The sequence below is a fragment of the Oncorhynchus tshawytscha genome, linkage group LG11, assembly GCF_018296145.1.
Source record: "Oncorhynchus tshawytscha isolate Ot180627B linkage group LG11, Otsh_v2.0, whole genome shotgun sequence".
NCBI classification, from domain to species: domain Eukaryota; kingdom Metazoa; phylum Chordata; class Actinopteri; order Salmoniformes; family Salmonidae; genus Oncorhynchus; species Oncorhynchus tshawytscha.
In genome coordinates this window covers 21,731,466-21,746,342 of record NC_056439.1, presented here as the reverse complement: position 1 = coordinate 21,746,342, position 14,877 = coordinate 21,731,466, and the positions used below count along the sequence as shown (strand labels likewise).

Sequence of the window (14,877 nt, the reverse complement as noted above, 5' to 3'; positions counted from 1 at the left end):
TGCGCCGCTCTAAATTGTTTTTTCATTCAAATGTTTTACTCTATTTGTTATCATACAAGGAAATGGCAGTTGGAAGTGTTCTGCAAGTCCTGGGGAGAACCCTGCACCACACACAGCCATGTTCCATTTAAGTGCTTTCTTCTATGTGTGAGATTGTCTGTCTGGAACTGAGCTGTAATTAACTGTACATCATGTGTCTGTTTCCCTGCAGTGCGGTGGATGGGACCCTGAGTTGTGAGGTCATCAGATCGTGGCCTGCAGGGGGTTGTGGGAGAGACACGTCTGTCACCACACTGGACTGGAGGGAGGAGCTGAATTCCTGAGAGATGTGAATCTACCGCCTCCTCTCACAGCGAACATAGGAAACCACCATCCAACCTGCTGCTGTCAGCCTGGAGGTAAGAGACAAGATACAAACACACACTGGAAGTAAGCTTCTATCTCGCCGAGTCCCCCCTCACTCACAAATCACCACTCTACCTACCTACTTGCATTCCTCAGAGGTGAGTTAAAGGGACAGCGCACTCAAATTATAAAATGACTTGGTTCCTATGTTAAAAGCAGCTAATGGACAAGACTAAAATCCATGCTTCGTTTGGGTTGGTTTACCTAGTCACTACTGCTAACATTAGCATTGAACTAGGCTTACCTCTTCAGCATGGAATTATTATTAGAGCCACCCATATTGAGCTAGAATTCCTGTTCAGGAGGGTGCGAGGTTATTGTTTCAGATAGGCCTATTGATTCTACATTATGTATTTCTATGTAGAATATGGGATTGTCAGCTCTACTCATAACGTTTCTATTTGCAACCAAAGTTGTGAATGTTTTACTTGACTGAATAACACCTGTTGTACTGCTCTGTGGGACAGTGCCTGCCAGCCAGGTGAATGATGGTTTAAGTAGTGGGATTATTTAGTATGACTTTCCCATAACGATGTCGCAAAACACATGAGTATATTATCCCCCCTGCTTACCTCGTGTCTGTAAATGAAGGCCCATTTGTTTATGCCAAACTACAGACACGTGTGGAGGCCCGTGCCGTGCTTCAGGCTGCGTCAGCCCCAGATGCTGTGTAGCCCCACCAACCAGACCTGCGTTTTAAATACTTTTTTCAAATAAATTCATAATCTGTGCTTGATCGCGTTTGCCTGGCTTAGTGGACAAATAGAATAGTCCCAAAACGGCAAGCCCGCTAGAGCAAACAAGTATTTCATCGATTTCAAATAGCATTTGAACCCAGGTGTGCGCTCCAGTAGCCCCCTGCCTCGCCTCAGGAAGAACATGTGATGTTGCACATAATTGCAACATGCAGGCGCAGCCTCAGACTGATTGCTCGTGTGTTTCCCAAATGACACCCTATTCCCTATAGAGTGCTTTGGCACTACATAAGGAATAGGGTTCCATTTAGAACACGGCCCTCGTGTGACTTCATTCCTTGACTTTTGAAGTTGGATCAGTTCCCTGGCAACCTCCTATGGAGAAGAAGTCATGGACTCTTGAAGGGGGGAGGGGAATAGAGGAGATAAGAATGAGGTTGTTGCGTTGAAGCTGCTTTCTCTAGCGGAGTTCAGGAGTGAGCTCACCTCATCAGAGCCCATGACTGCCCCTCCAGTCCAACTAGGGCCAGCTCTGTTGTGCCTTTCACTTCAGACAGTTTTTCCAGTTTTTATTTTATTTTTACATAACGCTAAATTGTACTTTTCCCTGAAATTGCCATTAGCACTGATGTGTTTTGGCACTGGCACCAGGCATTGAGGAAAGTATGACTTGCAGGAGGGTAGAGTTTGTGTAATGGGCTTATCCCAAATGTCATACTCTTCCCTATATAGTGCACTTCTTTTGACCAGAGCCCTATATAGGCTATAGGGTGGCATTTGAGACGCAGTCTCGGTGTGGGGTCTGAGCACTGCTGGGAAGGGGAAATAGTCTGGCCAGGTTGTGTAATAATGAGTAACAGTCAAACTTGGCAAGCCAGACCAAGGGGCTGTTTAGGAGGGTGCAACCACAATATTGCAGAACATTCACATATAAATGTATTTTATAGAACAAAAATGTGCAATAGAGTAGTTGCAGCATCGATTATTCATTTACTTTTCTTTCTGCAACATTTAAGTTTCACCTCACTGATTCTACTACAACCACATTGTGTGGTACTCTGGAGTGTGGATCTCTGAACAAAATGGCTGATGCTAGTGACATTAGTGTAGCAAGTCGCTGTCTGAGCTTCAATGACCTTTTGATAAAGTCAGCTAATGGCTAACTGACATGAATCACTTAGAGTGCAAGAACCATGCCTGCCATGATTGTCCATTAATTATTTGTTTTTCTCTTGTTTTTCTTTGTTGCTTAAAGTGCTTTGAGATTGTAAAAAAAAAAGTGGTATAAAATTGTAATGAATTATAATTGTTATTACAGGTGTAGTTGTTGCCACGGCTATATAATGTGATCCCACTCAGTTGATGTTGGTGCCACTTTTTCCCCTCTTCAGTCAACACGTGCACACACACACTAGAGCAGTGAAAACACTTGGACTGGTGGGGGAGAGGAGAGTGACTGGGGCTACTGCAGGCCTTTCAAGGACACACAGCGCGCTGTAATTCTCCCTCCCTTGGCACACCGCTTTACATGCTCTCCAGCTAGCCAATTACTAGATGAAGCCACCCCACCCCAAGAGAGCAGCGTGTGTGTCCCAAATGGCACCCTATTATATACCCTTGTGTGTCGATTTTTTTTTTTAGTAGTGGTTTCTTTGCAGCATTTTGACCATGAACGCCTGATTCAGTTTCCTCTGCTGCAGAGTTCATTAGTTACAACCCTCAGAAGACACATCTCAACATCAACTGTTCAGAGGAGACTGTGAATCAGGCCTTCATGATCAAATTGCTGCAAAGAAACCACAACTAAAGAATACCAATAAGAAGAGACTTTCTTGGGCTAAGAAACACAAGCAATGGACATTAGACCGGTGGAAATCTGTCCTTTTTTGAGATTTTTGGTTCCAACCACCGTGTCTTTGTAAGACGCAGAGTAGGTGAATTGATGATCTTCGCATGTGTGGTTCCCATTGTGAAGCATGGAGGTGTGGTGGTGCTTTGCTGGTGACACTGTCTGATTTATTTAGAATTCAAGGCACACTTAACTAGCATGGCTACCACAGCATTCTGCAGCGATACGCCATCCCACCTGGTTTGCACTTAGTCCCACTATCATTTGTTTTTCCACCCGACCCAATGGAGATGGTTTGGGATGAGTGGTACCCGCAGAGTGAAGGAAAAGCAGCCAACAAGTGCTCAGCATGTGTGGGGACTCCTTCAAGACTGTTGAAAAAGCATTCCAGGTGAAACTGGTTGAGAGAATGCCAAGCTGTCAAGGCAAAGGGTGGCTACTTTGAAGAATCTCAAATATAAAGTATATTTAGGTTCTATTTTTAACACTTTTGGTTACTACATGGTTCCATGTGTTATTTCATAGTTATGTCTTCACTATTATTCTACAATGTAGAAAATAGTAAAAATAAAGAAAAACCCTTGAATAAGTAGGTGTGTCCAAACTGGTTGTGTGTATTTATATAGAAAATCTATTTGAGATGCAGCCAGTGCCTTTGCGGTGCCCATGTCACCCTCAAACCCACCCCCTCCCCTGCATGCCATCCCTGATTTGGTTACCTCAGGTGCTCCCCCCGCCTCCACCCTACTGTCCCACATTTATCAGAGTTCCAGGGCTGCAGTGAAGAATGCCTTATTTGCCCTGCATTGAAGAATGCCTTATATGTACTGCCGTCTGTCCTGTCCCACTGCGGCTACTGGAAGTCCTGTGTGTGTCAGGGGCTGGATCAGCTGACAGGACTTGTGTAAGGGCCCAGCTGTGTCTGAACTTAGGCTCTGTACCCATTTTGTCCGAGCAGTGGGAGGGAGACTGGGGGAATAGCAGCGGGAGAGAGGCTGTGCTGGGGGAACAATGGAGGGAGGGTAGCTGGGCTGGGGGAACAGCAACCCTTGTTTTTGCCATAATCAGATTGTGTGACGCAGCTTTCCATCCACAAGACACCACGTGTCCCAAATTGCACCCTATTCCCTATTTAATGCAGTACTTTTGACCAATGTCTAGGGATCTGGTAGTGCACAATGTCTAAGGAAGTTGTGAGGTTTTGCTCGCCTGAGGTAGAGTATTTCATGATAAGCTGTAAACCACACTACCTAGGGAGTTCATCTGTATTTTTTGTAGCTGTCTACATACCACCAGAGACCGATGCTGGCACTAAGCCCGCACTCAATGAGGTGTATTCCGCCATAAGCAAACAGGATAATGCTCATCCAGTGGCGGCGCTCCTAGTTGCCATGGACTTTAATGCAGGGAAACTTAAATCAGTTTGACCTAATTTCTATCAACATGTTAAATGTGCAACCAGAGGGGAAAAAAACTCTAGACCACCTTTACTCCACACACACAGATGCGTACAAAGCTCTCCCTCATCCTCCATTTGGCAAATCTGACCATAATTCTATCCTCCTGATTCCTGCTTACATGCCAAAATGAAAGCAGGAAGCACCAGTGACTGTCAATAAAAAAAGTGGTCAGATGAAGCAGATGCAAATCTACAGGAAGTTTTTTTTGCTAGCACAGACTGGAATATGTTCCGGGATTCTTCCGATGGCATTGAGGAGTACACCACATCGGTCGCTGGCTTCATCAGTAAGTGCATCGATGTGGGGACGACGTCAGTGACTGTATGTACATACCCCAACCAGAAGCCATGGATTACAGGCAACATCCGCACTGAGCTAAAGGGTAGAGCTAAGAAATCCCGCTATGCCCTGCTGACGAACCAACAAATAGGCAAAGCGTCAGTACAGGACTAATTCTCATCGACAGGGCTGTAGTGGAGGAGGTTGAGAGCTTCAAGTTCCTTGGCATCCACATCACCAACAAACTAACATGGTCTAAGCACCCCAAGACAGTTGTGAAGAGGGCACGACAAAACCCATTCCCCCTCAGGAGATTTGGCATGGGTCATCAGATCCTCAAAGATCTACAGCTGCACCATCGAGAGCATCCTGACGAGTTGCATCACTGCCTGGTCTGGCAACTGCTCGGCCTCCGACCGCAAGACACAGAGGGTGGTGCGTACGGCCCAGTACATCACTGGAGCCAAGCTTCCTGCCATTCAGGACGTCTATACCAGGCAGTGTCAGGAAGGCCCAAATAATTGTCAATAATTGACTCCAGCCAACCTAGTCATCGACTGTTCTCTCTGCTAACGCACGGCAAGCTGTACCGGAGCACCATGTCTAGGTTCATGTGGCTTCTAAACATCTTCTACCCTCAAGTCATAAGACTCCTGAAGATCTAATCAAAGGGCTACCTCAGACTATTTGCATTGCCCCCCCCCCCTTCCCCCTCTTTTACGCAGCTGCTACTCTGTTATTATCTATGCCTAGTAACTTTAACTCTACTTAAATGTACATATTACCTTAACTAACCGGTGCCCCCACATATTGACTCTGTACTGGTACCACCTGTATATAGCCTTGCTGTTATTTTACTGCTGTTCTTTAATTATTTGTTTTATTTCTTACCTTAAGGTATTTTTCTTAGCTGCACTGTTGGTTAAGCATTTCACTGAGGTCTACTACACCTGTTGTATTCGGTACATGATATATATTTATATATTTATATATATATAATTTATATATAATTTATATTTATATTTATATTATTTCTATTTATATATATAAATATAAATTATATATAATTTATATTTATAATTTATAATATATTAATATATATATATTAATATATATTATATATAAATATAAATTATAAATATAAATTATAAATATAAATTATATATAAATATAAATTATATATATATATAAAAAGATTTGATGTAGGGAATATGGTGCCTTTTGGGAAGCAGACTGTTTATGCAGTGTGAACAAATGAGAGAACCTAGGTTAGAGCCACTCGATCCAAGGCAAGGATCGACTGCTGCCTCTCCCTGCTGGCCTGATCAATAGGATGAAAGCGATTTCATAGATAAGCAGCAAAAGTACCCAGTGCAAAATCGACACAACCCAACTCCAGTGTAAAGTAAGCTATGTAGTTTATGCAAGCTCAGCACTTTTCCACTGTTAGTGTTTTCACAAGGAAAGTTTTGCCAGAGGAATATACACTGCGTGTACAAAACATTGTGTGCCATTCAGAGGGTGAATGGGCAAGATAAAATATTTCAGTGCCTTTTGAACAGGGTATGGTAGTAGGTTCCAAATGCACCGGTTTGAGTGGCAAGAACTGCAACGCAGCTGGGTTTTTCGCGCTCAACAGTTTCCCATGCGTATCATGAATGATCCACCACCCAAAGGACATCCAGTCAACTTGACACATCTGTGGGAAGCATTGGAGTCAACGTGGGCCAGTATCCCTGTGGAACGCTTTCAACACCTTGTAGTCCATGCCCCGACGAATTGAGGCTGTTCTGAGGGCAAAAAGGGGTGCAACTCAATATTAGGAAGGTGTTTCTAATGTTTTGTACACTTGGTGTATGTTGGCCGGTGCGGGCAGGGCAAATCGTCCCCTTTTGGCCGTCTGCCTCTCCATGCCAAGTGCAGAAACCTGTTCTTCAGTTTCTATTTCAGGGGTTCCCTGAGACATTTGAGTTTATGAATATTGTGAACAGATTACTTAAATTTTGGCATATGAATTTCTAGAATAAGTTGTGGGATAATACAATACCATGTAATATTATTAATCTACAATGTATGTTCTTAACCATTTGTAACATGGGCCTGGGAGGCTCACAGGGATATTGGTATCCACAGTTCTCTACCAATTAACACATTTTCAACACAATACCTCTTGTATTACAATCGTTTTAGTGGGAATTAGCTTAAACTACGAAATGTTTTCTCCGATACCAAATGTGTTACCACTATTAGCACAAACAAATGGTGGTCTCATAAGTTTAATGCAATGGCAGTAGGCCTAATGCAGTTTAATGAAGTGGAAATGTTTGTAGGGTGCATGGGGAATGGAGAACAGTGATACAACGTGACTAGAGAGCTCACCCCATCACATACTGTTCAATAGGCCTAAAAAAATGTTTAAGAAAAACGTCATTGTTCAATAAATGTTCAAGAGGAGAAAAAAGGGTGGTTGCGGATGGGTTTCTAGCAATTGGGTGTGGGTGAACTAACAGCTGACCAGCGCATCATTAGTCCCCTCCCGGGTCCAAAAAGTTTGGGAACCCCTGCTCCATCTTGCAATAAGTACCCTATACCCTACATATTGTGCCATTTGGAATGCACCTCTTGTTTTCTTCTGTAGCTGACCTGAGGCCCAGTAGTCCAAGCATAGATAGAGGGTTATAGTTCTGGCTGTCCCACTCCCAACTGCGTTTATTGATAATATATTTGCTGCGTTGGCAAAATATTCAGGACGTGTCAGATAGAAATAGAATAACTAGAGCTGACTTCATTTGCTATTCTGCCTTCTATGAATGTTCTCTTGCAGCCTCCTGAACAGGCCCCTGTTTAGGCTGTCATATCACATGTACCACAATAACGCATGAACTCCATTCTTCTGTTCCAGGGCTGCAGCCATGCACCTCAAGCCATACCCCAAACTGCAGAAGAAAGAGTTCTACCTGGAGTCCAGTCAGGACAGCCAGAGAGGCCTTCACCATATGAGCCAGCAGGGGGCCCTGTCTCTGAGGACAGAGTGGGGGGTCCGTCCAGCCCTGGTGGGCTCGTCTAGCAGCGGGCTCGGCCCGGGCACGGCCCGGTCCCCTCTTAGTGTCATATCCACCAACACCCGGTGCTGCAGTGACGGCAGTAATAGTACCCACGGCAACAGTGGTAGTGGGCTGCAAACCTCAAGGCTGAGTGGGTCTGGGGGAAATGTATTCCACAGTAGTACAACCTGGGCCCGGAGGAAAACCTCCGAAACCTCCTACACCACCACCTCGTCCCTGCTGCTCCTCCCCACCTCCTCCTGCACCTCCTCTACAGGCTTGGGGGGATCTGAGAACCAGGAGGCCTCCCTCAGCGTCTCCTACCAGGGGGAGGACGGAGAGGGACCGCTGGACATCTGGGCTGTCATAAAGCCCGGCAACACCAAGGAGAAAATCGCCATCTTCGCCTCGTCCCAGTGCCGCGGCAGCCTGGTGAATGGTGGAGGTGGAGGAGAGCCGGTCAGGGAGGCGCGTGAGGGAGACTTGGTGAGCAGCATCTCGGTGAGGACAGTGTCTGTGAAGATGAAAAGCTGTTGGGAGGACGAGGGTGGCTCTGTGGCCAAGCGCAGGAGGAGGTCAGGGCATCGGGGCCACCACCAGGACAGAGACCGACAGTCACCCAGAGCTCTAGAGAGACAGAGCCCACTGAGTCCCACAAAGAACAGCTCAGAAGAGGAGAGCCCTAGAGTGCCTGAGTGTGGGGTTGTAGAGGTGGGTGGGGAGCAGGTATGTAGGGTAGAGGGCGAGGAGGGGAGTGAGACTGGGACGGGCAAGGCTCTCTCTGTGGTGGAGTTGGTGGCCGCCTTGGAGCAGAGAGCCAGCGACAAGCAAGGGGACTCTAAGCCTGTCTCTCTGCGGAGCTCCACAAGCATTACCTTATCCAGGGGGCTGTCACTGACCCAAGAGCCCCAGCAGCCCAAAGCCCCAGACCAGAGCCCCCAGGGGACAGATGAGGCAGAGTGTGTAAAGGTGTCAGACATGGTGGCCAAGCTGGAGTCAGAGTGCCTGAAGCGCCGGAGTGTTCCAAGGGAAGGGTCCGGATCTGGGGGAGAGCTGTCGCGCAACAACAGCCTGCGGAGGAGGGTGGGCCGGGTGTTACTGGCAGGAGCAGACGCCTGCTCCATCTCAGCCCAGCCACCTCCGTCTCCCACTGGGCCCCAGCACGGACTAGAGGAGACCACGGGGGTGCAGCACCTCCACGCTAGTCCATCTGAGGGCCGTCCCTCTGTTAGCACCATCCACACGGACAAACTAGTTCCCAGCAGCTGCCATGAAGCTTCCCACTGGGCTTCCCGTTCCTCTGACCCAGCTTCTCCATCTCACAGTGTGGACTCTGGGTGTGGAGCCTCCATCCACGTTGTCAGAGAGCCAGAGGAGATGTGTGAGGCCCAGGGACAGCAGGTGGGGAGCAGGGTCATTGAGGCTGGGCAGGATCTGTACCTCCAGCTCCAGTCAGAGCGGGCCAGCAGCAGTCTACAGAGTGAGGAGCCCCTCCCAGGCATGCTGTTCTTCTCACACCCTCTGCCCTCACAGCCGGTGCTAGAACAACACAAACTCCCACACCCAGACAGTACTCGCACCCAGGACATTGGGTCCAGCCCTCAACTCACCAGAGACTTAGCGGAACCCTCCAAGCCTCAGCCCTGCGACCCTGCTATCACCTCCCTCCTCCCTGAAACCATATCGCACAGTGAGAACTGGGCCAAAGAGGAGGATGAGATGGAGGAGAAGAAGGCGGTGAGTGAGGGAGAGGGGAGTGCTTTTAGCCAGTGTGAGACCGTGCCTTTCCCCCTGCGCCGCCTGGTGTCTCACGAGTTCCTGGAGATGCGCTTTAAGATCCAGCTGCTCCTGGAACCCCAGCAGTACATGGCCTTCCTGCCTCACCACATTATCGTTAAGATCTTCTGCCTGCTGCCCACAGAGAACCTGGCAGCGCTTAAGTGCACCTGCCACTACTTCAAGTTCCTCATCGAGAGCTACGGAGTTCGACCCGCAGACTGCCGCTGGGTGTGCGACCCCCGCTACAAAGACGATCCCTGCAAGCAGTGTAAAAAACGGTATGGGCGCGGGGACGTGTCCCTCTGCCGCTGGCACCACAAGCCCTACTGCCAGGCGCTGCCATACGGCCCCGGGTACTGGATGTGTTGCCATGGTTCCCACAAAGACACGCCCGGCTGCAACGTCGGTCTCCATGACAACCGCTGGGTGCCCGCCTTCCATAGTATCAACATGCCAATCTATAAGAAACCCAGGGCGGTCACTGAGGAGTAGACAATGGGAGAAAGTGACTTGACTTCTGTGTGCTTTATTTTGCCAATGAGGGCTTTGTGTGTGTGTGTGTGTGTGTGTGTGTTGCCATATGAGCATGTGCAGTTATTTGTGGGGAGTGTCTGACCGCAACCAGGTTGCTGGTACTGATGAGGAATCACTGGAGCTCTTCCTTGACCCCTAACCACTGACCTCTAACCCCTCCTCAGGTCCTCTGAGATGGTCAGCACTTTAACCCTGGTCATAGTTCTCAATCTTCAAAGGATTCTGACAGGGTATTCTTTTTACTTGCTTCAATGTGTTGGGTTAAGACATCTGATTCTGACCAGAGTGTGTTGAAGAGAAGCTTTGTTTCAGATTTCTCTTCAGTGTTGATGCTTAATGTGTCTCTCCTTGCCCACAGCCATAATGTTTCCTTGCTTATGCATTAACCAATACGTTGGGATAGCTATTTTAGTTAAGGTAAGCCCATCAACGTTATGCAGTATACCCCACCCACAAGTGTGATTTACTCAGTGTTAATGTGTTGTTGTCTAAGTGGATACATACATTGCAGCAGGTCACCGGTTTATGCAAAATGTGAATCAACCCCATCCATATCCTATCCCAAATGGCACCCTAGTCCCTATGTAGTGCACTACTTTTGACCAGGGCCCATAGGGTGCCGTTTGGGATGTTGGAGTCTATATCTCAACTCAACTGTATCAGTCTCCGGGTCAGAGAGGGAAAGGGTTTTGTCTGTCCTGTATCTGGTTTGATTGAAAAAGTTTGTTCTGAGCCCTGTTGTGTTTACATTGTACGTAGTGCTACAGAGTCCTATATCAAAAACAAAGTGAGGAAGATTGACAAGCAGCACGAGTATCTATGACTTGAATGCATTTATCTTCAGTTTGATAAAAAGAAAAGTTTATTTTGACCCCGTCATGTATATATTCATGAATAATTATTATTATTGGGTGTTTTACAATGGGTCCCAGATGTATAACCCATATGCTTATTTGGCCGCTCTCATTGCATTATTCTCCACCATTTTTAATGTGCGTCTGAAATGGCACAGTATTCCCTATATAGTGCACTACTTTTGACCAGAGCAATAGGGCTGGTCAAAAGCAGTGCACTATAAATGGAATAGGGTGCCATTTTGGACAAGTGCTCATCCCTCCTTTTTATGATGCTGATATTTCTTGAAGGGAAACATGTCTGGAGAAGTTCACCTGTCTGTTCTTTATGATGATTAACTGGACATGATCTAAACAACAAAACAGAAGGAAAACAGTCAGGGTTGATTACAAAGGGGGAGAAAATGGGCTCTAAAAGTAGTTTGCCTCCAGATATTTTTTAAAACAGTTTGTTGTATAATATTCCAGCTGTACTCTGCCTGCAAAGGCATTTTACTACAATAAAGTGCATTCATTCTGAGGTTAACTGTCATAACCCACCTTTCCTTCTCGTGGTGTCTTTAAACTGAAAGGAAGTGTAAAGGTTACAACATAAAAATGGAATGTATTGATCTTTACTGAATATTCAGGGATATAGACTAAATGTATACTAAGGGTCTCCAGCCTTAAATGTCACCCATTTCTATTATTTATCACATCTTGTTGTCATTGACATACGTCAATGTTGTTCACAACTTAAGGTCTATACTGTAGAGCTAGTAGGCTTGCCTTTCATTGGGGCGAGGGGTATTGTTTGGGTCCAGGTGTGTTGGGGAAAGAGCACAGACACGCACAACAGATTTATAAAAGCAAAATAAATGTATTCCTTGCTGTGTGAGAAATTACTTCCTAGAAGTTGATATTAATCATCTCAAACATTTGAGGGAAATTTCCCCCTTTTGTCAACTTTATAATTTAATACCAAAATGGCAGTCCTCCGACAAAGGGTCTGGATTGTCCACTTGAAAAGGCAAATTGCGATGAGTAGGCAATGTATCAATGGGTGCTAATATGAACATTGGCATGGAATTGTCTCATGTCAGTGCCTCCTGAAATGGTGTGTTTACATGCTCTTTCGTTTCTTTCTTCATTCGGTGACCTTTTGAATTCACAACAGACAGTAGGGGATGAATAAGACTTGGCAATAAAATGCATGAAAAGATCCTGTGGGTTGCCAGTGGTTTTGATTTGAGCATTGAGGAGTATCTTCTAAATCTCAACTTGATACATATGCTACTGTCTCTATATTAACCCTCAGTCCCATGACCCCAGCAAAAATCTGCTTTTCATTTGTCTGCATGTCAAGCCCTTGTATTTAGCCTCACAATTAAGTGTTATACAATTTTTTATTTCAGCACAACCAGGGCGGCTACAAGGAGACCACAAAACAATTTGACAAAGTTACATTCATGAGTTTAATATGAATGCTTTAAGTAGACATTCATTTTGAAGTTGTTCTCAGGGAAAAAAAATAATTAGCAGCATGCTGTGGGGCTCCATGTTTTTTCACCTGCGGAAGGATTGGACATGTTTGGAGACTAGTAAGGATCGTGCAGATGAGAGAACCTTCCAGAAAAGATGAATGGCACAAAGTACAGAGAGAAAAGGCACATTCTTGATTAAAACCTGCTCCAGAGAGCTCAGGACCTCAGATTGGGGCGAATGTTCACCTTCCAACAGGACAACGCAGGAGAGGCTTCGGGGACAAGTCTCAATGTCCAGCCAGAGCCCAGACTTGAACCCGATCAAACATCTCTGGAGAGACACTCCCCATCCAACCTGACAGAGCTTAAGAGGATCTGCGGAGAAGAATGGGAGAAACTCCCCAAATACAGATGTGCCAAGCTTGTAGCGTCATACCCAACAAGACTCAAGGCTGTAATCGCTGCCAAAGGTGCATCAACAAAGTACTAAGTAAAGGAAATCCTACAGTGCATTCGGAAAGTATTCAGACCCCTTGACTTATAGTTATGACTCATTCTGTGGTACTCTATTGGCTAGGCTTGAATTTCCCTGCCAATTTTATTTGACAATATGTAGGTATATGATCACACTGGTAAGAGAGAATTTGTTGTATTACTTACACTAACATGGCTTTTCAAGAGAATGAGCAATCTGCAGAAAATGTAATGCCAACTCTTGATACACGTCCCAAACAAAACCCCCCTTCGAGATGGAAACTCAGTTCCCTTAGCGCAGTTAGTAGAAACCATTAAACTTTTTCAAACTGTTAATCGGGCTAAAACGCTCTGGGACACTCGTTCCAAGCCTAGAGGAATATTGGGAGGTCATCTGAATATTCATAGCATTATTTCATAACGTGAACAGGTAGAACATTTATCGAATGACTCAAATCTATTTTTTTTTCTGTTTCTCTGAGATTGGCTGAAAAAAAATCTCTGCCTTTAATGTCCCTCCCTGGATATTATATATTCAGGAGGGACAGGGCAGAGGGGGTGGATTGCTTATGTACATGAAAGACAATTGCATTTAAAGTTATCATATGCAAACATGCCAATGACCTTGAATATATGGAGCTGAATATATTCCTCTCCCCTCATGTATCTCACTAATTGGATTATATCGACCACCGACATCTGATATCTTGTTTTATGATCATTTTAAATTCCATGCTTAAAGAATGTGATCATAAGGCGATTTCAATATAAACTGGGGAAACAAAACTTGCAGGAAAAAAACTCAAGAGATCACAGACTATTTCAACCGGACTCTAACAAAACAAGGTCAAACCAGAGTAACACAGTCATCCCAGACTCAAATTGATCTGGCGTTTACTAACAGACCTGATCAAATAATTAAGTCCACTAACTGACTAACTGGTTGGTATATCTGACCACAATGTTACATTGGTGGTTAGAAAGCTCACTAAAAAGAGATTTAGGAAACATATTCATGTGCAAAAGTACGATAAAAAAAATCCTGAAAAATGAGCAGAGCAACTAAGATGAGTCAAATGGACTGTTCTGATCTGTTAAGCAATAACGACCCAGAGTCTGGATACAGAACATTTCTGTAAGCTATTGACAAAGTGGATACCTCTTTTACTTGGAAATGTAAACGTTTAGCCAAGATGGAAAACCTCTCTACCATGACTCAACGAGGACCTCTGGAGGCAGATGAGAGAACGGATTCTACCTTGAAAAAAAGCACTGAAGAGAGATCAGGTGGTAAGGAATATTTTCAATATTCATAATTCTTTCTTAGTGTGATCAATGAAGCAAAACGAAATGGCAAAGGGGTTTGGGAAAATCTCAACAAACCAACAGGGAGAGAAAAAAACATCCGGAATTAAAGGTTAATGGGATACTAATTCAAGACTCCGATTTCATATCCACCACCTTAAACAATTTTTTTGCTGATTGTCGAAGAACTGGCTCAGATATTTTCAACCAAGTCCACAGTTCTCACTCCCATAGATAATAATAAACCAATATTCAGAATTCCTGAAATCTCAGCGTCAGCTGAGTATTACTAGCTTCTTCAAGAGCTCTAGAACTAAATATTTGGTCTGGACACTGTATTCCTGAAGAGACACAAATATTCTCTGATTGCCCCTATTGTACATCTAGTCTGTCCATCAAATATGGGCTCTTCCCCAATGCTTGAAAGTTTGCTGCAGCGATACCTGTTTTAAAATCTGGTGACCCAACTCTGGTGGAAAATGTCCAACCTATAAGCATTCTTCCAGTGCCATCAAAAGTAGCTGAAAGTTGGGTGGCTGATCATCTGACTGATCACCTCATTCGGGGTAACTCCATACATCAAATGCAATTTGGATTCAGAACTAACCAATTCAATCTAAACTGGACATAGGTGGTGAAGTCTGTCTTTTTGGATCTTAAAAAGGCCTTTGATACTGTGAATCATGAGGTCCTCCTATCCAAACTATCCTCCCTTAATGTGTCCACTGAAGTTATT

General features: G+C 45.1%; 1 protein-coding gene across 2 annotated transcripts in view; it reads left to right on the top strand.

The window, feature by feature from the left end:
• fbxo34 (F-box protein 34) overlaps positions 1–12,101 on the top strand; it is a 44,980-nt gene extending 32,879 nt beyond the window's left edge. For both annotated transcript variants that reach the window (XM_024437037.2, XM_042329910.1), the window contains exons 2-3: positions 212–398; positions 7,591–12,101. In XM_024437037.2, coding sequence (XP_024292805.1) covers positions 7,601–10,003 — 2,403 coding nt within the window. In that variant the 5' untranslated portion in view covers positions 212–398; positions 7,591–7,600 and the 3' untranslated portion in view covers positions 10,004–12,101. The remainder of the gene's footprint in view (positions 1–211; positions 399–7,590) is intronic.
• The last annotated feature ends 2,776 nt before the right edge of the window (positions 12,102–14,877 follow it).